Below are 27255 nucleotides of genomic sequence, written 5' to 3'. Positions count from 1 at the left end.
CGGAAGCGGAAGCCCTGGGTTGGCCTTGGGTTCCGCTGTGGGGGATGTCCCGTGGGAGTGAGTGAGGAAATCCTGGCCCCCGCGGGTTTGAGTCCTCGCCTCTTGTCTGCCGGCAGAATCGGGCCAAGAGACCCCTGCAGGCGCGGGAGGGAGGAAGCTCAACTACCCAAGAAAAGAGCAAGTGGACAGGCAGCTGCGGGACAGAACCAAACTGTGTGCAGGGCGTTTAGAAGTCGGTCCTGGTCGGCGCCGCTGTCCTCGAGGCCATGGTGCAGGCGGAGCTCTGGGCGATACCCAGGTGAGGGCAGCGGCTCCGCCCGGGGATTCCACCGCGGAAGAACTGGGTAGATGCGGGGCAGGGAAGAAAGGATGCTGCCCGCACTGCTCCCTGCTAACACCCTGAGCGGCCGCAGTTGCGGTAGCAGCAGCAGAAAGCACAGCGCGGGCCGAGGAGGCGGCTCGAGCTGCTGGTAGAGTCCCCCAACAGCTGTTCTCTGTAGTATGCGAGTTGACACGACAGCCAAAGAACAGGGCTCCCCGTTACAATCTCCTTCGAGCTCTTTTTCCTTGCTACTTGGAGCTGATTTATGCGGAAACATGCCTTGCACTTGTACCTGGAGGAATTGGAGACAGTGGATTCGACCTTTAGCGGTGGTCATCTACCTGGTGTCCATAGTGGTTGCGGTTCCTCTGTGCGTGTGGGAATTACAGAAGCTGGAGGTAAGAAGGTCCTTCACCATGAGTGTCCACCCTTTCTTCTATCTAAGGTGGCCCATTTTTTACCCCAGATGCCCCAGACTTGATATCCTGAAAATTACGTCATGTAAATGAGCCCAGTCTTAGTTGATAAACCTGTCTGGTTTCTTGTTCACGGTATTTCAAAGCATGCTGCGGGTGGAAGGAGGACCAGGTTGAGAAAATAGACTATATTAAGATTGCTGCTTAGAAGAGCACTCTTTTGCAAGTATTCATCAATTCCCAGAAAGTAAGGTAATTTTATTCCTGAAATCTGATCTGTTCAGATACTGGACTTGACTAGATCAAAGAAACAACCTTGAAAACCATGTATTTGAATTCTGTTAGCACTTAACTAGCTTCCTGAATTAAAGGATTCTAGTGGGTTTAAATTTGTAGTTTGTTTTTAATTAGAAATTAGCTCTAGCTCTTAACCCACAAAGATTTTGCAAAAAGTCCCTTGTATATTTTTTGATGTCATATTCTTATTGTGACATCAGTAAAGTGTACTACAAGCTGGAAGACCCCAAGGTAAATACTCAACTCAGATGGGTACTTTATAAAAATTGTACAGTGAGTTTTCAATTCTAAGTTAATAAATACCAGAAAGTACTTTTATTTAGCAACACCTATTTTACAAGAGCAATGGCAAGCCCAAGGCTATTTTAGGCTTTGGAAATGATTCTTAAATAATTAAACAAAATGCAGCTTAATATACAATTTGTTTTCTCTATGTTCACTAAATTATATTTTGTTGACTTTCCCATATTGGCATAGCATATGTAGTTATTTGTCATGTTAATATAATATTCCACTATGTTAAATAGTCCCCATTTGTTAGAAGTGTAGATTATTCTCATGATTTGTCTACCAGAAATCAAGTATAGACATCTTCATACAACTAGGATTCTCTTACTTGGGAGTATTTTTTTGGAGTGTGTCATAGGAACTCCTTTTAAGGCTAATACATTTAATATCAATATCAATCCAATGTAAGATTTCACTTAGCTGTTAGTTACCTGTGGTTTTTAAGTGCCAGCTTGTAAGGAAAATTTTAATCTGCAGTCTCTACTGCAAACACCCTGAACCAAATTCTCTTCATGTCTTATCTGGACTATTCTCAATTCACCAGCCAAATTATCTGATTAAAACCTAAGTCACAGTATGTGCCTCTTCTGTAAATTTTCCAATCACTCAGAGTTCCAGATTAAAAGCCGGCAGCTTTAACTATGGCCAGTATAGCCCGGCATAATCTGCCACCACCCCCACCTCATCCCCCTCTGACTTACCCCAATTCTGGGCTTCTACCAGTGATTTTGCTCAGACATTTGGGGTAGGCTACGGCCCTTACATTAAATGTTCCCCATTCGTGGCATTCTCTTATCCCAGCTGGTATTCTTATTCCTTTATGTCCTTCAGGCCCACTCATGTCACCCAGCTACCCTGTTTAAAAATTGCAAACTTTCCTTCATCCCAGTGATAAATCAGGCATGTGTTCAGTATGGTGAGAGCTAAAAACCTGGTTCCCACTTGCATGGAACTTCGTGGTGAGACCACTACTACAACAACAGCAAAAAAAAAAAAAAAAAAGAAAGAAAGAAAAACAAACAAACAAAACCCCAAATCAGTAAAATAAAATTGCACAAAATGCTATGGAAGAAACTAAAAAAAAATCTAAGAAATGAACAATTGGGCATCTTCAAAACACCACTACAGCTATGGAAAATTAAGTGGAAGTAAAGGGACATTAGAAAGCTCTTCACGATAGTTAAGAAGTCATCAGTGCCTGAGTTACAATGACTTATGACCCAAATCAGGATAGTAGAAATAGAGATGGAAAAGTGAATTTGAGGTATCCTTGGCAGTGAAGAAACAGGACTTTACCAAAGGTTGGGTTGGGGAGGAGAGGCAATGAAAGAAAGAAAGTAATCAAGAACGACTGTGAGTTTTTTTTATCTTGAACAGTAGGGTAAATAGTGATACCAGTTACTGAGATGGAAAGTTGATCGGGACAGGTTTGAGAGAAATTTGAGTTCTGCTGTGGACATTTAGTTTGAAGTGGATGAGAGACCATCAGGTGGGCATGTCAGATACACAGTTGGATATGCAAGGCAAGAGTTCAGAAAGGTTCGAGCTGCAGATATTAAAATGAGAGTTGTCAGGAAAGAGATGGTGCCTAAAGTCATAAGGATAGGGTGCCTGGGTGGCTCAGTTGGTTAAGTGCCTGTCTTGTGCTCGGGTGGTGATCCTGGAGTCCTGGGGTGGAGCCCTGCATCAGCCTACCTACTCAGAGGGGAGCCTGCTTCTCCCCCTCCCACACCCCCTGGCTTGTGCACTGGCTCTCTCTCTGTGTCAAATAAATAAATGAAATCTTTAGGAAAAAAAAAATCCGTAAGGGTGAATGAGATTATAGAGGCTAAGAACCTGGCACCAACATTTAGAAATCTGGTAGAGGAATAGGAACTTTTTGTTTTCCTCAGCCAGTGAGGAAAGAGAATGCCGAAAGAGTGGTGTCTGGAAGCCAGAAAAGGAGAGTGTTTTCAGGAGCTGAATAGTGCTCCTGAGTCGTCTGCTGGTTTTCATAAGGTAGGATGGTCATTGGTGATCCTAGGAATGGTTTCTGTGGAGCTGTAGGGACTGAAACTGTTGGAAGAATGAATGTGAGTCAAAGAAGTGGTATCAGGATATGAAGACAAGTTTTTTTGTTCATTTTTGGTTTTGTTTTGAGTGTTTTTACTATGAAATGGACCAGAGAAATGAATGGCATTATGGATAGGAGTGTGGGTTAAGTCAGGTTTTTTTGGTTTGGGTTTTTTTTTTCTCTTGTGTTTTGTTTTTAAGGTTACATACAATAAGTAGAGCATGTCCCCAAGATTTAGGTGTAATTTTATTTGATCTTCTTAAAACCTGTGTATCATAGGAGTTGTCCTCATCCTATGGGTAGGAAATGCGTAACGTGGGGCCTGCCACATAGTAGGTGTTCAGTAAACCCTAATTATCACTGTTTTTAAAATTTCACTATTGCTTTGGAGCCCCAATTTCTTTTTCATGTGGAATAACATCTTAGTTGGGATTGGGTTCTCAGTTGAACGCCTGAAGCAGAGTAACATACATTTGCTTGAGCACTAAATGTTAAGGAACAGTTTGCATGAAAAACATTTTTGTGTTTTAAACACTAGAATTCCTGTGCTTCCACAGTGAGAAGTCAGTGGGAACTGAGATTGTAAAAAATAGGAAGTTCATAGAGCCCATCCTGTGCCACGGAGGGGCATATACTTACTTATTGGAATGGGAAGATGACCATCTGAACTACTTAAACTATTTCTGTCTCTTACTTGGCTAAGCATGAATAATGGAAGTCCAGTAAGTTAAATGCACACATACTGTCAAACTACTCTGCTGTCATTTTACCCTGCCCTACGTGTCCTTATGCCCCAAGTAGCTTCTCTCTATGTAAGTGCTCCTCTCTTCTCCTGAGGATTGAATCCAGAGAGCACTCTCATTGCACTCTACTCTCTGCTCTGAAAGCATTTGGCTCAGCTTTATTTAACTCACTCCTGGATGATTGTCCTTAATGGTTTTTTCTTTCCTCTCTGCTTTCTTCAAGTTACCATAGGAGGGAAAAATCTATAATACGTATCTCCACTTATGGCTGATAAGTCTAATAATCTTAATGATATCCTCATATCAATTCAAATGTGAATAATTTATTGAGAAATAAATGTAAATTAAAATAAAGATAATAATTATATTAATAATTTCTACAGATACCTAACATTTACTTACTTCTTAAATATATGTGCACACAAAACAGATGCATATAGCTTTTTTAGGTATCTCAAAAGTCAAAAAACTATAAAACCAGTGATTCAAATTAATGGCATCAATATGGACAGATGATGTGTTTCTGAAACTACCACCTGCAATGTAGAAATGGTACTAACTCTTTGATGCAAGATTTTTTTTTTAATTTGGCATCACTCAGTTGCCAAATGACTCAGTTCTGTAGTCACTTGTTTTATGATCATTTGAAAAGAACTTTCTTTTTTATAGCACACTGAGGATGCTTGGCCTTCATTAGTCACAAGCACATCATTTTTCTCTTAAGTCTACCACCAAGTTGGCAGTAAGGAATTATAACAACAAACGTGGGCATTAAAATTACTTGACAATACAGTTCTTAATTGTCACCTTATAACAGAGAAGATCTAGAATATGCTGCTATTATTATTCTAGGTCATCGTTAAAAGGAACATGGGTCTTCCTTGACTTATAATGGGGTTATGTCCTGATAAGCCCATCATAAGTGGGAAATATTGTCTGTAAAAATGCATTTAATGCACTTAACCAGCCAAACATCATCTCTTAGCCTAGCCACTTTAAATATGCTCAGAATAATTGTAGCTTACAGTTGGGCAAAATCATCTAACACAGGCTATTTTATAATAAAGTATCAAGTATTTCATGTCATTTATTGAACACTGTACTGAAAGTGAAAAACAGAATGGCACTGTGGGTATACAGAAGGTTCTCAACTATGATGGTTTGACTTACGATTTTTTTGACTTTACAGTAGTGTGAAGGCAGTATACATTCAGTAGAGACTGTACTTCAGATTCTGAATATTGATCTTTTCCTGGGTTAGTGCTTTGTAGTGTAATGTTCTTCTCATGATGCTGGGCCGGGGCAGCAAGCTGTCGCTTTCCACCAGCCCTGCAATCATGAGGGTAAACAACCGATACAGTTAAAGCCCTTCTGTGCCCATATAGCCATTCTGTTTTTCACTTTCAGTATTCAGTAAATTACATGAGATACGAGATCTTGAACACTTTATAGTAGGCTGTGTTTTAGATGATTCTGCCCAAGTAAGTGTAGGCTAATGTAAGAGTTCTGAGCATGTTTAAGGGAGGCAAGGCTAGGCTATACTGTTTGGCAGGCTAAGTGCATTAAATGCAGTTTCAACTGAGGGTATTTCAACCACAATGGGTTTATGGGTTTTTCATGGGTTGATGGGTTTATGGGTTTTTCCAGATGTAATCCCATCACATGTGAAGGAAGTTGTTAAGTGTATAGATTGTCTACCCTCCTGATCCCATCTCTGACTGGGAGCTACAGCTCCCTGCCCCTGCCCAGCATCAGGAGAACATCAGACCACACAACAAAACACTGAGGAAAAGATCAAAATTTGAAGTATAGTTTCTACTGAATGCACATTATTTTTGCACCATTGTAAAGTCAAGAAATTGAAAGTTGAATCAGGTAAGTCTGGGACCACCGGTACTAAATATTAAATGAAATTGAGCCAAGCAAAAATCCTGGAAAATGATTGCACAGACATTGCTTTTAGAATCTTCATCTCTACATACTTAGCTTTCACTTACTGTTTTGATTATTCCCCAGCATTCAGCAATACTTTTTGTGTAATTAGTCCTTGAACAGCATGGGTGTGAACTGCTATAGGTCCACTTACACACAGATATTTGTCAGTAAATACAGTGTAGTGCTATAAATGTATTTTCTCTTTGATTTTTAATAGCATTTTCTTTTCTCTAGCTTACTTGCTTACTTTAAGAAAACATATATGTAACATACAGAATATCTATTAAAGGACTATTTATATGATAGGTAAGGCTTCTGATCAGTAGTGGGCTGTTAGTTTTTGGGAATCAAAAATTATATACAGATTTTCACCTGTACAGGAGTTGGGGTTCTGTCAAATTGTTCAAGGGCTAACTGTGTTTGCTTTTCAGGTTTTCCATACTGTTTAGTGTAGAAGTTCATTGTTGTAAAAATGCATTTGTTCTCTCTATACTTACGTTTTTTATACCCTTGTTGAAAAAAAAATCCTGTTCAAAAAAAGTAAAACTAGAAGTTGTGGACTTTAGCTCTTTTAATTAACTGTTCACATTCCAAAAGTACCAAAATTAAATGCCCACTTTTTTTCCTTTAAAAAAATGAGCATTAATTTGTACTCCTGCCTTGAAGAGTGAATTCACAAATTAATATAAAATTCACTCCCTCGTGCTCCACAGATAGAACAGAAGTTCAGAATTTGGGAGGGTGGGCAGGAAAGTGAGTGAATTGCTTCAACTCTACCTTAAGATGAGATAGCTCAGGGGTGCCTGGGTGGCTCAATCAGCTAAGCGTCTGCTTTCAGCTCAGGTAATGATCCCAGAGTCCTCCAAATCCAGCCCTTCATCCAGCTTCCTACTCAGCATGGAGTCTGCTCCTCCCTGTTCCCGCTGCTCCTCCCCCTTGCTCATGCTGTCTCTTTCTCTCTCTCTCTCAAATAAATAAATAAAATCTTTTAAAAAAAATCATCCAAAGTATATTTTTAGAAATTGAGTAAGCTTTTAAAGGATAAAATATTGATCAGATACCTAAAAAATGAAATTATAGCTTTTTAAAATGTAATATCCTGAGTTGATACTGTTGTATATAATAGAAGTAGCATGAATTAACACAGTTTATTTGGACAGTAGTTCTGGCAGTACTTATCAAGTGGGAGGGTTAAAAGACATAAAACATATAAAAAACTTAGCAAAGTTATTAGGCAATAAATACTCTGTACATGTTCTACTAACATGTTAGGTAACAATAAAATTTATAGAAAATGTAGGTAGGATTTTAACTCTCCAAACATAAAAGCAAAGGAGTAGACCATAAAAGATTTTTTTGGGGTGTCTGGGTGGCTCAGTCAGTTAAGTGTCTGATTCTTATTTCAGCTCAGGTCGTAATCTCAAGGCATGAGATCAAGCCCTGAGTTGGGCTCTATCCTGAGCGTGGAGCCTGCTTGTGATTCTCTATTTAGCTTTTCAGTTATAATATCAGGATTTATTTTATTAATATTTATTTTTTTTTAAAGGTTGGAATACACACCAAGGCTTGGTTTATTGCTGGAATCTTTTTGCTATTGACTATACCTATATCGCTGTGGGTGATATTGCAACATTTAGTGCATTATACACAACCGGAACTACAGAAACCAATAATAAGGTAAGTGTGAATATATTTTAATTCTTCTAGTGTTATGTTCACTTATTTCATAACTGTGATGTAAAATGTTTTTAATTTATGCTTTGCTTTCCAACTAGGATTCTTTGGATGGTACCTATATACAGTTTAGATAGTGTAAGTATATTTAATTTTATCTCATTGGCTAAGAACTTGCTTGATGATATAACTATATTTACAGAATGCTTACAGTAATGAAAGTTTATTATTTGGCAATAAGGAGTCAGATTAGTAAGAAAAGTGCAAAGATTCACTTGTTTTTAATATTAGTAAAAAAGATGAAGTATGACAATAGCAAAGATGGGTGTTTTAAATTTTAAAAAATCTATAGCTTTTTTTTTTGCTTAGTCGTGTAAAATTTCTAAGTACTAGCTCTTAGTCCTTTAAAAAATATAATATTTAAAATGACATTATCATCCTTTTTATGTTTTGGGGGGGAAAAACCCGTCCCTGATGGATTCAAACATGGAGTTGTCACAGATCACTGCTTTAATTTGGTTAAATATAAAGGAAATATCTTTAATTGCATTTTCTATGATTATCTCAAGAAAAATTTCAGATTATATTTAAGAACCTAATTACAGAGTAATTTAGCTTCTTTCTTCATACTATTTACACCCTCCCCCCCAACACGAATGTTTTTACGTATCCAGTACCTTTTTTGCTTTTAAAAATTCATTTCACAGACTGTCTGGTAGTTCTGATAAATTTTAGAAAGTTTGATGTAAATACCAAGTTTAAAAATTAGCATTGTGATAACCATGAATTGGAATGGCAATTCGTTTTAGCTGCAATATTTTTAACATCTGTGTTTTTTCATAGTGGATAGCTTTGAAATACCCCAGCATTGCAATATATGTGGATACCTGCAGGGAATGTTATGAAGCTTATGTCATTTACAACTTTATGGGATTCCTTACCAATTATCTGACTAACCGGTATCCAAATCTGGTATTAATCCTTGAAGCCAAAGATCAGCAGAAACATTTCCCTCCATTGTGTTGCTGTCCACCATGGACAATGGGAGAGTAAGTATGACTGATTTTAATCTTTTTATGTATTTAGACAAAATTTTTAAGCACTAGTCATTTCTCTGTAAAGCAGCATGTTAAGTACTAGGAGCAGGACTGAAAGTTTAAGAAGAGTTCCTACCCTCAAGTAGTTCATAGTCAAGTTTAAAGAGTATGAAAACACATTTTTATAATCCACACAAACGAAGAACTCTCTTGTACATTATTTATCCTAAATAGATAACTTGCAGGGAAGAAAACTCTGTGAATCATTTAGTCAACATCCTTTTACTGTTGAAACCCAGGATCTACAGAGATTAAGATTACATAGCTAGTTAATGGCAAAATCAGGTGTAAGACCCAGGGATAAGATAGTCTAAGTGGGTAAGTGTTTAGTGTTTATTCTAGTACTATATAATGGTCTGTTGGCCTTATTCTATAGCAGTAGAGGACAATAAAGAAAAATAAAGCCTGAAAATTTCAGTTGAAGCTAAGATTGCATTTTTTATATGAATAAGCCATTGGATATTTTTCATCAAGGAAACTTTTGAAGGTACCATTTTAGAAAGATTAATTTTGTAATACTATAAAGAATGCATTGGAGGGAGGAATATTCCAGAAATGGAGAAATAAATTAGGAAGTTGTTATTTTAGTCCCATTTGTGAGATAAGCTGAGAAAGAGAGGTGAAATTAGAATGAAAGGAAGAGGTTGCAACTGAAGATCTGATAGGATTTGATCACTGATAATGGGGACTAAGGTGAAAGTTGCCAATCAAGATAACTATAATGATTTGGAGTTACAGTAATCAGTGTAGATCTACAACCTAGGGAGACCTGTATTGCCTACTATGCAATACAGAACCATTTGTCCAACATTGGGACTATATATGTCTCTAGTTTATACACGTGCAATGACAGGGAGCTACCTAGCTATTTTAAATGGTAAGCTCTTAATATGCTCATTAACACACTTGATATGTATTGAGCACTTAGTATGTGCCAATATATAGATATATTCTAGTGCATATAACAGATGTAGAACTCCTAGAACCTACATTTCAGTTCGGACGTTTGGAATTAAATGAAGACACAAATACAGAGTTACTTACATCAGGAAATGCTATGAAGGTAAAGGAAAAGACTATGAAAGAGGAATAGTAAAAGAAAACTATTTTAAGTTTGAAATGGGGGAGAGATAACTGTGCCCAGCAACAAATATAATATGGATAGAGAGATTTATAGCTAATGAGCAGATTGAGGTGATCACTGGATGGAAAATTACTGAGAGGAGACATCAAGGGAAGGGGAATTCTCTTTAAAATGACATAATAGAATTCTTGGGAAGGGCAGACCAAGCACTTACACATCAAGGCTGGGGGTGAGGAGCTTGGCAAGGATCAAGGGTAATCAGGTATCGGGGTAGAGGGATGACTTAGCAGTATTCTTACTCAGTCTGACTTAGGCCCCAAGGACAAGGCCTGAGAATGATGCCTAGTTGAAAAGACAACTCAAGGGGGCGCCTGGGAGGCTCAGTGGGTTAAGGTCTCTGCCTTTGGCTCAGATCATGATCCCAGGATCCTGGGATGGAGCCTCGCATCAGGCTCTCTGCTCAGCCAGGAGCCTGCTTTCTCCTCTCTCTCTGCCTGCCTCTCTGCCTACTTGTGATCTTTGTCTGTCAAATAAATAAATAAAAATCTTAAAAAAAAAAAAAAAAAGAAAAGAAAAGAAAAGACAGCTCAGAGGAGACCTGTCTAAAGTTTGGTCAGGATAGTGAGAAACCATTATAGGATGTTGAATAGAGAACTAGTGCCCAAATTTCATTTTTAGAGATTATTGTGCTCTTTGTGGACTGAATTGAGAGTGGACAAGGATGGAAGAGATTGCAGTGATCCAGTAAATACAGTGATGATGGCTTGGCTTTGATTAGGACTCTCCTCCTAATACTACAGAACCTAAAAATGAGACTCTAGCTCTCTCTTCAGGGTGGCTCCTCACAATTAGCTAGGGGTCCACTTAAAACCCCAAACCTTTTTCAAGGGATACTACTGGTCAAAATCCCCCTAGTCTGTGCTTGTGGAATTGATTTGTTCCTCACTACACAATTACATTTATTCTTGTTAAATCTCTGAGTTGGTTTCATTTTTTTTCCTGAGACTTGAATTTTAATAGCTGCTGCCTGAATAATGTCAGCAGTGCATCCATGGTTATAACTCAGGTATTCTTTGCTTTGAAAAAAGATTAAGTGTTTACCTATGTTATGTAATTTAGAGGTATGGCTTTAGTAATAATAAAACGGCTCTTATGCATAAATGCATTGTAGGCTACCAGTCTCCCTTTAATAGGTAACTAGTGTTAAAACTCTGATAATTAATTAGGCTCTGCTGTTTAGGATAATTCAGTATAGTGCTTTGGTTATAAGATGTAAATAGTTGGCAAGTTTGCAGTTGTTAATTGATTAAAAAACTAGGTCAACTTTTTGTCCTCTTGCTGTAACATAAACAGTGAGCACATTGAGTTTTCTTTCAGTGAACCTTAAATTGTGTATGGAGGAGGGGAAACCATTTACCAGTTGATTTAGTATACTGGTGAAAGAAATGGTTTCATGAAATGGTACTAATCCTTACTCTATATTCCTTTCCTTCCTCTTGTTTTTAAAATTCAGGTCATGGCCTAACAAGTTAAATTTGACAGTTTGAAAAAAATTGCCCTAGGGTGTGTACCTTGTAGTGGCATGCTAAGTCTTTAGGTTTTGTTCAGCCTTGTTAGTAGTAAATTGTTTTCTGAAGTGGCAGTACCATATTCCTCTCCCACTGACAGTATAAAACACTTCTACTTGAACCACATACTCACCTACATTTGGAATTACCCTGACTTCTTTATGTTTGCCTGTCAAGGGAATATAAAGTGGTATATTGCTGTGGTCTTAATTTGGATTTCCTTGATTAGTAATGAGGTTAAGCAACTTTTTATGTTTATTAAGTATTTGTATTTCCTTTCCCAAGGAATTCTTGTTTCTGTTTTTTTGGGGGTTTTTTGTTTTTGTTTTTTTTTTAAGGTTTTACTTCTTAGAGAGTGAGAGAGAATATAGAGGTGAGAAGGTCAGAGGGAGAAGCAGACTCCCCGTGGAACTGGAAGCCCCATGCGAAGCTTGGTCCCGGAACTCCGAGATCATGACCTGAGCGGAAGGCAGTCGCTTAACCAACTGAGACACCCAGGCGCCCTGTTTCTCATTTTTTAATGGGTTGTCTGTCTCATGGCTTTGTAGGGGATATTTATATATTTAGATACAAGTCTTTGTTTACTGTGTATAGAAAATACCTTTTTTATAGCTTTTGGCATGCTTTGCCACCTTTATTAAATCTTTTGATAAATAGAAGTTTTGAATTTAATTTTAATATAGTTAAATTTATCTTATTTTATAGTCAGCACTTTTGTGTGTCTTGTTCAAAAAACTATTCCAATTACAGGATTACAAAAACATTGTCCTGTGCTTTTCTTACAAAGATTTCAAAAATTTCTCATTAAGATTTATAAACATTCGATGTTTTATGTTGTATGAAGTAGAAATGCAGTTTCATTTTATTCTGATAGCTAATTGTCCTAGCACCATTCTCTCCCTTCTCCCTCACTCACTGATCTTGCTGTCTCTGTCTTATGTCAGGTTTCAACACGTATGGGTCTGTCTGTGGCTTATTGTTTTGGTTTTTTTGTTTTTCTTTTTTATTGGTTAACTTTTCTATTCCTGGACCAATTCCATACACTAACTACTACAAGTTATTAATAAACCTTAAAGTGAGGGGCTAGGGCCCTGACCCTATTATCTTGGCTATTTGGGGGGTTTTGCTCTTACATATAAACTTTAGGAACAGTTTGGCAAGTTGCTTGAAAAACCTGTGGGTTTTTTTTGTTGTTGTTGCTATTTGAATTGTCTTTGGTTTATTGACATCTTTATGATTTTTTGAGTCTTACCATGATTATGGTCTAGCTTTCTACTTATTTAGCTCTTCCTTTACCTTTCAGTAAAGCACATTTCCTCAAATGTACTTTCAAAAGTCATACATATCTTTGTTGATTTTATAAACATATTTATTGATATTATAAATGGCATCTATTTTAAAAATCATTTTAATTGCTTCCAGTGTGTAGAAAGGCAGTTGGTTTTGGCATTTTGGTCTTAAATCCAAAAATCCTGTTACAATTTTCTTAGTCTGTAGATCTTTCTAAGTTCTGTGTGAAGATAGTCCTCTTCAAGTGAAGGATCTCTTTGCTTTCCAGTCTATACTGTATATTTCTCTTCTTACTGTGCAGTTGAGTAGCCTTAGATATTCTTAAATTATTCCTGATTGTAAAGGGAATTCTTATAAAATGTAATTGAATTTTATGTTTTTAAAGGTGTTTTGTAGGCATCCTTTGTCAAGTTAAATGAGCTAGCTCTCTTTTACTCCTGGCTTGTTTGAATTTTTAACGTATCTTTTGAGATGGTTGGTTTTTGCCTTAAACCTGTTAATTTAGTAAATTAGATTAATAGCTTTTCTAATGTTAAAACCCCCTGTATTTCAAGGATAAATTCAAAGTGATTAAGATGTATCATCTTCTTTGCTATACCACAAGGTTTGGTTTGCTCATATTTTGTTTAGAATTTTTACATCTATGTTCATGAGTGAGATTAGACTATAATTTTCCTTTTTTAAATTGTTCCTGTCTGATTTTCATATCCAAGTTATACTGCCTGAATAGGCATTATCACCTTTTATTTGTGTGTCACAGGAAAAGACTGTAGCTATACCATTGAAGATTAGACCTGGACTTTATGGCAGGACAAGTATAGAACTATTTAGGCATCCTGTTGTTTCTGAAATCATTTTTTAAAAAATAAAATTTTTAGGAGTTAGGCAGGATAAAAAAAGTTTAAAAATGTATAGACAGGGCCATCTGGGTGTCTCAGTCAGGTAAGCATCCTCCTCAGTTTCAGTACGGGTCATGATCTCAGGCTCCTGAGATGGAACCCCAAGTTGGGCTCCAAGCTCAGCAGTGAGACTGCTTGGGATTCTCTCTCCCTCCCACCTCCCCCTCCTGCCCCAACTCATACATGCACACACACTCTCTCAAATAAATAAATCTTTATGGGCATACGTTTATATATATTCTCACTCTCTTCTGGATCTGTTGTTATGATTCGTTTTCCATTTGTAATGCTGTTTGTATCTTTATTTTTTTCCTTGAAAATCTTGTCAGAAGTTTGCCTATTTTTACTAGTCTTTTCAAGAACTGGATTTTGGGGGCAGCTGGGTGGCTCAGTCAGTTAAGCATCTGCCCTTGGCTCAGGTCATGATCCTGAGGTCCTGGGATCAAGCCCCACATCAGGCTCCCTGCTCGGTGGGGAAGTGGAGTCTGGTTCCCCACCCCCCCACACACTTGTGCTCGCTCTCACTCTGCTCACTCTCTCTCAACTAAATAAAATCTTTTAAAAAATTTAAAATGATAAAAATTTTAAAGAACTGATTTTTGGCTTTGTTGATTTTCTGTGTAATATATTGGTTTTCTCTATCATTAATTTCTGCCCTATTTTTACTTCCTTTTTCCGATTTCTTTTGGTTTACTATCTTTTCCTAACATGTTAGAGCCTTAGCTCACTAATTTACATAGCCTTTCTTTTTTTTTTTTTTTGAGAGTTTTTAAATTTTTACACCAATTCTTTATACCTAATGTAGGGCTTGAACATAACCACTCCAAGATCAAGTCACTTGGTCTTCTGATTGAACCAGCCAGCCATCCCCTTTTTTAATACTGCATTAAGAACTGTATATTTCCCTTCAAGTTCTATATTCACTGAATTCCAGGTTTTTTTATAGAAATGTAATTGACATACATTATATTAATTTCAGTTGTACAATTTAATTATTAAATACATATATGTATTGCAAAATGGTCACCACAGTAAGTCTAGTTAATATCCCATGACCACATAAATCCCAGATTTTATGTTCTGTAATTTCATTATCATCCCATTTTAAATTCCTATTGGGATTTTTTCTTTACTGGAGTTATTCTGGAATATTTTTAAATTTCCAAACAGGATTTGGGGTGGATTTTCATTTTATTTCTTTTCATTGCAGTCAGAGAATATACTCTCTCTGAGACAGCCTTTAGAATTGGCTAAGATTTGTTTCATGTCCTTAGTACATGATCAGTTTTTATAAAGGTTTTGTATGTTTGAAGAGAGTGTAAATTTTATATTAATCAATGGCTGTGTTATATTTATGTGCATGATGGGCTCAAGCTTATGTGTTATTCAAATTCTCTGTATTTCTGTTGATTTTGACTACTTGTACTGTTACTGAAAAAGATACTTAAATTCTGCCAGGTTGTCACTTTCTTTCTGTACTTCTGTCAATTTTTGTTTTATATATTTTGATGCTATTTCTATTCCAAATAATCTTTTTTGTCTTAAGTGCCTGAGAGGTTCAGTCAGTTAAGCATCCAACTATTGATTTTTGACTCAGGTCATAATCTCAGGGTCATGAGATCAAGCCCTGCATTGGGATCCAGGCTGAGCATGGATGGAGTCTGCTTAAGTCTCTCTCCCTCTACCTTCTTCTGCCCCTCCCCCTTCAGTCTCAGGCATGCTTTCTAATTTAAAAAAAAAAAAAAAAGTTCTTGTCTTAAAATTATTTTCTCAGATATTAATAGGTTTCTCATCTTTTGTTTAGTATTTGCCTGGCATATCTTTCTCTACCCTTGGCTTTCATCTTTTCCATGTCCTTATGTTTTAGATATATTATATCTTATAAATTTAGTATTTTTTGAATTCTAATCTGACAGTTCATCACTTAAATTAGCCCATTTAGATTTTTTTGATTATTGATATAGTCATTTTAAATATTGCCATCTGTTTGTTTTCTTTTTGTCTTCTGTTCTTTTATCACTGACTCCATTTTTTAAGTAAGCCTTTATTTTAGAATAATTTTTAAATTTACAGTAAAGATGCAAAGACAAGACAGATTTATAATACACCCTTACTCAGCTTCCCCTAATGTTTAACATCTTATGTAATCATGGTACATTTGTCAAAACTAAGAAATACATTGGTGGGGTGCCTGAGTGTCTCAGTCAGTTAAGTGTTGGACTCTTTTTTTTTTTTTTTTTTTTTTTTAAAGATTTTATTTATTTATTTGACAGAGAGAGATCACAAGTAGGCAGAGAGGCAGGCAGAGAGAGAGGAGGAAGCAGGCTCCCCACTGAGCAGAGAGCCCGATGCGGGACCCGATCCCAGGACCCTGAGATCATGACCTGAGCCGAAGGCAGCGGCTTAACCCACTGAGCCACCCAGGCGCCCAAGTGTTGGACTCTTGATTTCAAATTAGGTCATGATCTCAGGGTCCTGAGATCAAGCCCTGTGTGGGGGTCTGTGCTCAGCTGGCTTGAGATTCTCTTTCTCACCCTCTGCCCCTCCCCCTACTCAACATGTGCTTGTGGATGCACTCTCTCTAAAATAAATAAATCTTAAAAAAAGAAAGTACATTGGTATCATACTTCTAATTGCAAATTCTTCCGATTGCCCAAGTTTTTCCACTAATGTACTTTTTCTTTCTAGGATCCAGTTCAGGAATCCACATTCTAATGGAGATTTTAGTAAATAATTTTAAAGTTTTCCAAACAGAGGAATACAAACAAATGTAAACAGAAAAATCTGTTTTAAAACACCCACATTTAACAAATAATATATTATAGATTTTTTTATTATAAAATACTTTTTAAGAAACCTTGAAAACCAAAAGCTTTTTCACAGCTCATATAGTAGCAGAACGGGGTATAATCTTTGACAATTTATAATTTTAACATGACTATTTTTACCTATTACGAAAATATGTACTTTATTGCAGCTATATCAACCTGTTTGCTACCTGGGTGCTACTCCAGATTCCACTGGTAGTTAATTATTTTGTTATTGTTGTTATTTTCGTTTTTTTACTCCATTTTTTTTTCTTATTCCATTTTTTATCACTGGTTTAAAAGTCACATAGTTTCTGATGTTATCATGAATACTTAAAGAGTCTAAAATTTACTGTAATTACTTAAAATCTAACTTTAATCTTAAAAATTAGACACTTTTTTTGCATTTTTTTAAAGATTTTATTTATTTATTTGACAGAGTACAAGTAGGCGGAGAGGCAGGCAGAGAGAGAGGAGGAAGCAAGCTCCCCACTGAGCAGAGATCCTAATGTGGGGCTCTATCCCAGGACCCTGAGATCATGACCTGAGCTGAAGGCAGAGGCTTTAACCCACTGATAGGCGCCCCTGGATAGGCTTTTTTAAAATCTTTTGTAGATTTAACTACAAATATTAAAAATTTACTTACTTTGCACTCCTTGCATTTCCACTCTCTGTGGGATCATTTCCTTCTTTCTAAAGTCTGGCCCTTAAAAGTTCCCTGCAGTGTCAATGTAGCAGTGTCAAATTTTCTCAGGTACACCTATCCAAAAGTATCTTTATTTGCCCTAATCCTTGAAAGACAGTTTTGTTGGGTGTAATTCTGTGTTGGCAGGAATTTTCTCCAAGCATTTTGAAGATTTTATTCTTCCTAATTCTGCCTTCGATTATTACTGCTAAGCTTCTCCTGTCAGTTTGTTATTCCATTATAGATGATCTGTCTCCACCTGCATTTAAGACCCAGTTTTCGATGTTCTGCAGATTCACCATGAAGTATTTAGATTGTTTTATTTCTGCTTTAGTCCTGCCTAATTTACAGGTTGCCTCAACCTGTAGATTTTTATCTTTCATCTGTTATGCAGAGTTCCTAGCCATAATCTCTTCTGATTTTGTCTTTCCTCTACTGACCTCTGTAACTAAAAATAATTCTGATTTTGTTCAGTTCTTTGTAACTCTCACATTTTCTCTTTGTCTCAACCTTTGCTACATTTTGGGCAATTTCTTCAAATACATCTTCCAGTTCAGTAATTCTCTACAGCTTTCAAAGGTAGCTAATTGACTTGACCCTATATAGAGAGTATGGGGCAGGAAGCACAGCATCTATAGTGAAGGCATTCTCTCAGGAGGTCTTGCAACAAGCCCAAGTGCACCCCTTAGGCCTCCACATGGGGCACACTTGACTTTAAATGGGAGTGAACCATCTCAGCAGGGAGAAGGCTCTCAGCATACAGAACCCCAACAGTTTCTTTATTCAGTTTTATTAACATAACACCTCAAGGCTTGAATGCCAGATTCTCAGTCTCCTGTTTAGGTGTAATTCTTTTTTTTTTCCCTAAGATTTATTTATTCATTTGAGAGAGAGTGTGCACATGGGGAGAGAAGCAGAGGGAGAGAGACTCCTCAAGCAGATTCTCTGCTGACTGCAGAGGCCAGCATGGGGCTCGATCCCAGAACCCTGAGATCATGACCTGAGCTGAAATCAAGAGTCTGACAGTTAACTGACTGAGCCACTCAGGTGCCCCTAGATGTAATAATTCTTAAAATTAGGGGATTTGTAATACCTAACACTGATAATCAGTTCTCCTGATAGTAGTACGAAATAAAGCATTTGCCCTCAGAGCAACTTGGTCTTTTCAGAAGGCTTGCACAAGGCTGTCAAGGTAGAGAGCCTTTTTTATTTCCAGACTTTTTGTTTTGTTACTCTTTGTGAATTTTCTCCTCTGTTGAGTGAGCCCAGCAATAGGATAAAAACTGTTTATGCAGGATCTTTTTTTGTCCTTTCATAATATCTAATCAGTGATACTCTCTGGAATGATATTTAAATTCCAAACTTGAAACTGAACCTTAAATGTAAATAATACCTTCTGAATATGCTTTCACATTTACATGCATACAGTTCATTTGTTATTCAGTCTTTCTTCCAGAAACATACAGGGATACACTTCTTTCTGTACTGTAGTAATCAGGAATTTGAGACTAAACACAGAAAGGGATATCTTTCAGAAGATGTAGTTGTCAAATTATTTTCAAAACAGCATTTAAACAATGTTTGCCACCATCTACATTCTTCCCCAGTTATCATTTAGAATGACAAGATTAAAAGAATGAAATATAAATATGGCATCATTTGTCAAAGTGATTTTAATTTGGGGGCTTTAGAGAAAATCTGGTACTATTTAAATGAGTAGTTGAAATTCTAAGGTTTTTATTTTTCCCACTCTTTGGCAGAGTATTGCTGTTCAGGTGCAAACTGGGTGTTTTGCAGTATACAGTGGTCAGACCATTCACCACCATTGTTGCTTTGTAAGTACAAAGAATTTATATTATCGTTTCTTAAAATCCTCATGCTCTGACTTCATAAGAGGATGCACAAAGAGCATTAATTTACTTGTTTATGCTATAGATCTAGTCTGTTATAAAAAACAGAGTATGTAGAAACCCTACTATAAACAATAAATAAGATGATCATTTATAAGCAAAGAATCATCAAAGAATTCTTCTAAATAACAATCTCCACAGCTTTCTGGGAAACATTTTAAAAAATGCTTTTTTTTTCTTCGAATATTAATGTTCACATAGCTCTACAAAAACATCTGTTACATGAAGTTAAAGTATGCTACCTTAGGTTCATTATATGGTTTTATTTTTATATGGTTAACCTAGAATATGAGTACTAGATTTCAAGGATAAGTCATATTTTTCTTTTGTAAGAATTCTGACAAGGCTTAGGAGATGAGGTAAAATGGCATATTATTAAGCTATTTGGTAAAACTATTCCCGAAAAATTTAAGAATATCAGATAAAGTGAATATATTACATGTTTTATCTGTTAATCATAATTGTGCATGTTCAGAGAAGAGGGGGAAGAAAGGGGAAGGCAGCATTCATTTCTTTATTTTACCTTTGAGCTAGCATTTCTTTAGTAACATTTACCTTAGAATTAAACTAATTTATTTATGAAGGCATGCTTTTTCTGCAGTTTAGAAACTGGGGAATCATGTAAGTTAATTCTGAGATCTGGGTATTCATAAAATTTACCTCCCAAGATAGTTTGGGGAAAAAATTATAGTTTTATGTATTGACTTGTATTACATGTCTTAATAAGGTTTTCAAAATTAGGTGACATTAATTTTTTTTTAATCTAGTAATTACCTCCTCTAATTCAATGTATATGTCTTATTTTGGATTTAAGATAAGGGATAATAATATGGTAGCATTACTGGAAAATTATTTTCATTTTAAACCACCTCTCTGACCAAAAATCAAGTAGAGTCTTATCTATGGGGTCTTTTAACTAAACTGACTTGTAAATTTAAGTATTACTGTCAGTGCTGTGTTTTAAACTATATTTTGTTTTAGTTAATCATAAATCTCATTTTTACCATTTTTAAGAATCTGTGAGCTGCTTGGTATATATGATGAAGGGAACTTTAGCTTTTCGAATGCTTGGACTTATTTGGTAATAATAAACAACATGTCACAATTGGTGAGTAAATATTAATTTTAATTACATTAAATTAGTGTCTTTGACTCTTAATTTTCTTAGAAGTTTCTTTGGGAATAAAGTTCATTGTTTTTTAATTTTGAAATTCAATTTATAGGAAGGAACTTGAAGAAACTTTAACATGTCTTTATACATATATAAAAATATAGTATCTTTGTAAATTATCTGGTGACTTTTACCTTGACCTGTTGTTCATGTTTGTTCATTTGGTTCTGGTAGTCATTACATACTTGTGTGGATATCATAAATGAAAGCACAGTGTTCTCCTTAAAAAACACATAACCTAGGCATACTCAAAAAGAGAAAATTTCTATGTCTTTAAAAAAAAAAGTGTAATTGGTATTTGACAGTACCATGTTTGTTTGGGTTTTTTTAAATATTTGGTTTTTTTCTTTTTAAAGATTTTATTTATATATATATATCTGAGAACGTGCACCTGGGTGTGCAGCACAAACAGGAAGAGAAGCAGGCTCTCCACTGAGCAGGGAGCCAGATGCAGGGCTCGATCCCAGGACCCTTGGATTATGACCTGAGCCAAAGGCCAATGCTTAACCAACTGAGCCACTCAGGCGCTCCAGTACCAGTTTTGAATAAAAATGGAGAAATAAGGGGCGCCTGGGTGGCTTAGTGGGTTAAAGCCTCTGCCTTCAGCTCAGGTCATGATCCCAGGGTCTTGGGATTGATCCCCGTGTCAGGCTCTCTGCTCACCAGGGAGCCTGCTTCCCCCCCAACCCCACCACATGCCTCTCTGCCTACTTGTGATCTCTGTCAAATAAATAATAAATAAAATCTTTAAAGAAAAAAAAAATGGAGGAATAAATTTCTCTCATATATGTGGAATAAAGGAAAATTGTGAATGCCTTTTTAAAAAACTATGATCTAGAAACTGAAATGCTCTAAAAAATAACTGTCTGGGGCGCCTGGGTGGCTCAGTTGGTTAAGTGTCTGCCTTCAGCTCAGGTCATGATCAAGCCTGTGAAACATACAAAAAGTAACATACTTAAAGTGGGGGAAAAGTCAGGCAACAAAATTTTACATTTTAGTTGATGATACCTGCTAAAAGGCACCTTGTGTGTAGAAGGGAATGATTGGATAATGAGACTGTGGGCAGCTTTGTATTTTTCTTTATTGCTTTCATATTCTAAAATATTTTACCTGAACATTTTATATAATTATAATGGGGAAAACTAAAGTTCTAGGGAAATGTTTATTTGTATGTACAATGCACTAGGTTGTTAGAACTGATTTCTAAAAATAAACGATAGTCTTGAAAACTTATTTTAAAAAAATAAATTGAACTGGATTAACATACTGCCCTCAAGAAAAATTGTTTCCCTGATTCCTTTCATATTTCATGGTCATAATTTTAGTCAAATAGTACTTATTTACTATGTTGTCTAATAAGCAGGGCTTATTTTATTTGGGCTGAATGAGGGCCTTTTCCTCCATTCATGACAGTCATTTATTCATTATTCTCCTTATGGGCCCCCTAAGGGAATACTTAAAAACATTTTCAGGGAAGACATTATACATCTCTTCTGAGAAATTTCGTATCCTGTAATTTCATCCACAGTAAACTCTGAAAGCTCATTATTAATCTAAAAATAACAGAATAGGGGCATCTGGGTGGCTCAGAGAGTTAAAGCCTCTGCCTTCGGCTCAGGTCATGATCCCAGAGTCCTGGGATCAAGCCTCAGATCGGGCTCTCTGCCTGCTTGTGATCTCTGTCTGTCAAATAAATAAATAAAATCTTTAAAATAAAATAAAAATAACAGAATAGAAAACCTAGAAAAAACTGCCTAAAATATTACTCTGTACCAGGTCTCTGGTTTGTAACTGTTATTTCTGTTACTGTATTTAGTTATTCTTATTGAAGTTTAACTGTTGTTAATTTTGTTTCTAGTTTGCCATGTATTGCCTGCTTCTATTTTACAAAGTACTGAAGGAAGAACTGAGTCCAATCCAACCTGTTGGCAAATTTCTTTGTGTAAAACTGGTGGTTTTTGTTTCTTTTTGGTAAGTGTTGCTTTCTCTTGAATATAAATGTTCTCATTTTCTACAGGGCAATAACACTATTGATTAGGGAGGATTTTCAAAATAGTTTTAATATAGAAAATGAATTAAAATGTTTCTGCTTACCTTTTGAAAAGTTCATCTGTTTAGCCCTTCTTGGTTTTTCATAAAGAAATAATCAGATGGTCACCATCACACTTATAAGAAGAAAATAATTTGAGACAGCCTGTCTCAGCACTAGAGGAATCATTAAAGAATATATGGTGGTCCTTTCATATAAGAGAATAGTCTATAGTTTGAAAGATAAACATAACAATATTTAATAATGTGAGGTAATGTTCATTTACTTAGTAAAATACATTTTTTAAAAAAGATTTTATTTATTTATTTGACAGAGAGAGATCACAAGTAGGCAGAGAGGCAGGCAGAGAGAGAGGAGGAAGCAGGCTCCCCACCAAGCAGAGAGCCCAAGGCGGGACTCGATCCCAGGACCCTGAGACCATGACCCGAGCCAAAGGCAGAGGCTTAACCCACTGAGCCACCCAGCAAAACTGTACATAGTCCCAGTTTAGTAAAAAGGGTGGGTGATAGGGGACCTAGAAACAAATACACCAAATTTAACAGTATACAAGTACAAAAAGGGGAAAAAGAATCATCCTTGAAACCCTACCACCCAGAAAGAATGATTAATATTGTGGTGCAGATAATGTTACATATAAAATGCCACAGAAAGTTTCATACCATAAAAACTTGCTGAATTCAAGGATACATTCAGTATGCTGTGGATATAGTTCTCTATCAATAAAGTGAGGATATAGTTTTCTTACCATTTGGGTTTTTATGGTTTTACTCAGTATTCTGTTTTGTGGATCTAACTTTTTAACTACTCTCCTATTGACATTTAGGTTGTTCCTAATTCTCTGACCATTATAAGCAGTATTAAAGTAAAATTCTTACATACAGAACTTAACTATCTCATTTTCATTATTAGCTGTTAAAATTTAACCTTAGGGTCATAGTCATGGATGTGCTGGAAATGTTCATTGTGACTCAGTGCCTTCTGAGTTTGTCTGTAGTTCCAGCACTTCTAACAAGACTGGTTTCAAAATGTTTTAAAAAATAATCTGAATAATTAATATATGTGTAAATAACACTTGTCCTTTATTTTAAATGTTTATTGTTCCAGGTTTTGGGCATTGTCTGGGTATAGGAAGAACTTAAAATCTAATTACTTGTATACACTTTCAAAACAAAGACATATAAACCAAGTTTTGAAGTTCCATGTGTATAAGAATGCATAATCAAAATTCGTATGACGAAACTACTGGAAGAATAAACTTTTAAAGCGGATAAATATATTTACAATAGATGTGCAATGTCTTCAGGAGTATGCTATGAAGGCAGGGTGGTGGTGGTGTGGTGGTCCACAAGTTGTACTGGGGTTTAACTTTTTAAATGGCATATTTTTAAAACACCTGCTCATTTTATGCTTGATATAGATATGGCGTTTACCTTTTCCTAACATATAGGCAAGCAGTAGTTATTGCTTTGTTGGTAAAAGTTGGCGTTATTTCTGAAAAGCATACATGGGAATGGCAAACTGTAGAAGCTGTGGCTACAGGACTCCAGGTTAGTGCTCTCTGTGAACTTAATAAAACTTTACTGTTTACCCATTTTACATATTATCTCCTGAACCTGATAACATGTAGGCTGTGGGGATTCTATTCTCCTCACTCTGCAGAGGAGGAAAGGGAGGAACCCTAGAGAGACTAGCCATCATCACTAATATGTGGTAGAACCAGGAATAGAACCTAGATTTGGTTTTTCCTAGTCCGTTTCTCTCTGTGCATTTCTCTTAGTCTTTGGGCAGTGGATTGAGAATACATTGTATTTTGCTAAAACATACTTGACTGAGGTAGTATAAAATAGATATAAATTGTTGCCATTTTGTCCTTTAAGAGATCAAAAATAGTTATTTTAGAAAAAGAAAAAATGAATATAACCTTATGAGGAAAAAACAGCTGTTGATATTCAAATACTTGTTGAGAAGAGAGAAAAATAGTGCTTTTCCTTTATCTACAAAACTAGATATAAGCTTAAAGATGGCTGCTTTTTTGTTTTTGTTATTGTAGGACTTTATCATCTGTATTGAGATGTTCCTTGCCGCTATTGCTCATCACTACACTTTCTCATATAAACCCTATGTCCAAGAAGCAGAAGAGGGCTCATGCTTTGATTCCTTTCTTGCCATGTGGGATGTTTCAGATATTAGGGATGATATTTCTGAACAAGTAAGGCATGTTGGTAAGTACCAGCCATTTCATTCACCCAAATAGACAGGTTCTTGCAGTTCTCCTACTAGGGCAATTTAGTAGCTATTTCAGAGATGAAAAGATTTTGTTTAAAGCAGTACCAGTAAGGCTCTTCAAATTGAGAGATGGGAGGGAGAACTTATTCTTAGCATGGTAAGTTTATAGTGGTAAAAACAACTTTTTGCTAACTTGGAAACTTTTCTATTACTTTAAAGGAAGGACAGTCATGGGACATCCTAGGAAAAAGTTTTTTCCTGAGGATCAAGATCAAAATGAACATACAAGCTTGTTATCCTCATCTTCACAAGATGCAATTTCTGTTGCCTCTTCTGTACCACCTTCACCCATGGGTCACTACCAAGGGTTTGGACACACTGTGACTCCCCAGACTACACCTACTACAGCTAATTTATCTGATGAACTATGTAATGATACTGCAGAAGAGAAAAAAGAACTTATAGATAAATCCGTGGCCTCCTGAACAGTGTGCAAAAGTAAACTACTCCTGCTTCCATGTTGTTTCATTACCTGGTATCCCATTGCTCAGGATTTTGTGCTTGGGACAAGCCATAAATGATGGAAAACTTCAACACAAAGAAGGTGAAAGCCAGGTGGAACTACTGGATTTATATAACTGACTGAGTTTTGTATATCACAAATAATTAGTCTGAATATCCTAGACTTAGACTTGATTTCTTCTTAACATTAGAGTATCACATACTCCAATGGTAGAAAATGACTCTACTAAATGTTCCTCATACTACATTGCTTTATCAAGAGGATGGACATTTAAAAAAAAAAAAAAAAATCAATGCTCCCTACCACTGCTGCATGAATATAATGCTCTGGGTTTAGCAGAAAGTATAATTTGGAAATATGAATTAGTGGAACTTAATCATAATCATGTGCCATATATGCCTACCTAACAATTATTTCTCTATTTCTCAACTGGATGTCTTTCAATAAATAAGAATTTATCATTTATTTTCTGCAATTTTTTGTCTCTCATTCTTTAAACATAAACCCTTAATATTTTTACAAAAAGTTCTTGATTAGAGGCACAGCAAAAAAGAAGCCCAGAAAGATTAAAGTTTAGAAATTGCATACCTAAAATGAAAAGACACCTGTGTCTTCTATTCCTTTTAGGAGAATTAAGTAGGACCTAATATTAATCTTTAAAACAACTACTATTTAAAAATCCTATTTGCAACACTGGTAATAGATTAACAGATTATCCATGACTTTTAGATGAAAATAAGCTGGATAGAAGACTAAGAGAATAAATAAGAACCTTGTGATAGAAATGGAGTCTAGGGATGTCTGGGTGGCTCAACTGGTTGGGCATTTGCCTTCAGCTCAGGTCATGATCCCAGGGTCCTGGGATCAATTCCTGCATTGAACTCCTTCCTTCCTTGGAAGGGACCCTGGTTCTTCCTCTGCCTGCCTGCCCTGCCTGCTACTCCCCCTGCTTGTGTTCTCTCTCTCTCTCTCTCTCCCTCTGACAAATAAATGAATAAAATATTTTCAAAAAAAAAAAGAGAAAGAAATAGAGTCTACTTTTCCTTAGTGCTTTTAAGGGTGTCAGCAAACAAAGCTAGGCTGAGTATTCTTAATTATTCATTAAACCACAGTCAGAAGATGTGGAGGTTCTATTTCAGAGACATTTATTACTCAGGGTGGAGTTTCTCTAATTGCTAATCACAACCCACCGGGTGATGTTTAACATTATATACTGAAATCTAGAAAGTGCCAGTATAGGTTGTTAACATAGCAAGAATAAATATTTTTCTCAAAATCTTTGCTTCATATATTTATGCACACACACATTCACATTTATGTACTGGTTCACAGTAATTAAATGCAGTCTTCATTCTTTCCACTCTTAAAAACACTTCTATTTAAAGTAAAGCGATGTGGGGCGCCTGGGTGGCTCAGTGGGTTAAGCCGCTGCCTTCGGCTCAGGTCATGATCTCAGGGTCCTGGGATCGAGTCCCGCGTCGGGCTCTCTGCTCGGCAGGGAGCCTGCTTCCTCCTCTCTCTGCCTGCCTCTCTGCCTACTTGTGATCTCTCTCTGTCAAATAAATAAATAAAATCTTTAAAAAAAAAATAAAGTAAAGCGATGAGAATAGGCAATGTAGAAAGTGCATCTTTTTTTTTTTTTTTTTTTTTAAGATTTTATTTATTTATTTGACAGAGAGAAATCACAAGTAGTCGGAGAGGCAGGCAGAGAGAGAGAGACGGAAGCAGGCTCCCTGCTGAGCAGAGAGCCCGATGCGGGACTCGATCCCAGGACCCTGAGATCATGACCTGAGCCGAAGGCAGCGGCTTAACCCACTGAGCCACCCAGGCGCCCTAGAAAGTGCATCTTAATTTTTTTGTGGCTTCCTTACAAAGAGCACACAGTAAATACAAGGCACGATTATCTTATTAATCTCCCTGTTGCAAGTCTTTAAAATCTGGGCCAATTATATATTTCTTACTATGCATTCAGACCAAAATTTTTAACAACACTGGTTTGGGTTTAGCTCTTTCTTGAATTTACAAGTTTTTTAAAATTTTTTTTTGCCAAAGTAGACCAGGAAAAATGCCATCTATAGATTTTACTTCATCCCTAACTTTTACTCTCTTAGATTTAGCATACAGCTTAGATTCTTAATTGAAGTCTGCATTCTCAAAACACAAAACCCAAGGAGTTTCAGAAGTATAGTATTTAAGAGAAGCAGGCTTCAAATTTAC

The 27255-nt window shown here is 36.3% G+C and overlaps 1 protein-coding gene across 3 annotated transcripts; it reads left to right on the top strand.

Annotated features, from left to right (window-relative positions):
* The first annotated feature begins 35 nt into the window (after positions 1-35).
* Positions 36-25503, top strand: TMEM184C (transmembrane protein 184C). Of its 3 annotated transcripts, XM_059175845.1 has the most exons (10): positions 37-720; positions 7601-7731; positions 7830-7866; positions 8572-8777; positions 18919-18993; positions 20083-20176; positions 22098-22210; positions 23737-23836; positions 24340-24511; positions 24735-25503. In XM_059175845.1, exons 1-10 carry the CDS (start codon positions 502-504, stop codon positions 24998-25000), a joined length of 1413 nt encoding a protein of 470 aa, XP_059031828.1. In that variant the 5' UTR covers positions 37-501; the 3' UTR covers positions 25001-25503. The 3 variants fall into 3 exon arrangements, with proteins under 3 accessions (XP_059031835.1, XP_059031828.1, XP_059031844.1); XM_059175852.1 differs by lacking the exon at positions 7830-7866 and having other exon boundaries at positions 36-720; XM_059175861.1 differs by lacking the exon at positions 7830-7866 and having other exon boundaries at positions 38-298.
* Positions 25504-27255: the final 1752 nt, after the last annotated feature.

This window comes from Mustela lutreola, chromosome 1, assembly GCF_030435805.1.
Source record: "Mustela lutreola isolate mMusLut2 chromosome 1, mMusLut2.pri, whole genome shotgun sequence".
In the NCBI taxonomy this organism is placed as follows: Eukaryota; Metazoa; Chordata; class Mammalia; order Carnivora; family Mustelidae; genus Mustela; species Mustela lutreola.
Note: the sequence above shows the minus strand (reverse complement) of the source record. Positions and strands in the feature narration are given on the sequence as shown.

Excerpts from the sequence above, each read along its gene's own strand:
- TMEM184C (XM_059175845.1), top strand. The coding sequence starts at position 502 with ATGCGAGTTGACACGACAGCCAAAGAACAGGGCTCCCCGTTACAATCT. Across the intron at positions 721-7,600 it reads GGGAATTACAGAAGCTGGAG|GTTGGAATACACACCAAGGC; the intron begins GTAAGAAGGTCC and ends TTTTTTTTAAAG. Across the intron at positions 22,211-23,736 it reads GTGGTTTTTGTTTCTTTTTG|GCAAGCAGTAGTTATTGCTT; the intron begins GTAAGTGTTGCT and ends CCTAACATATAG.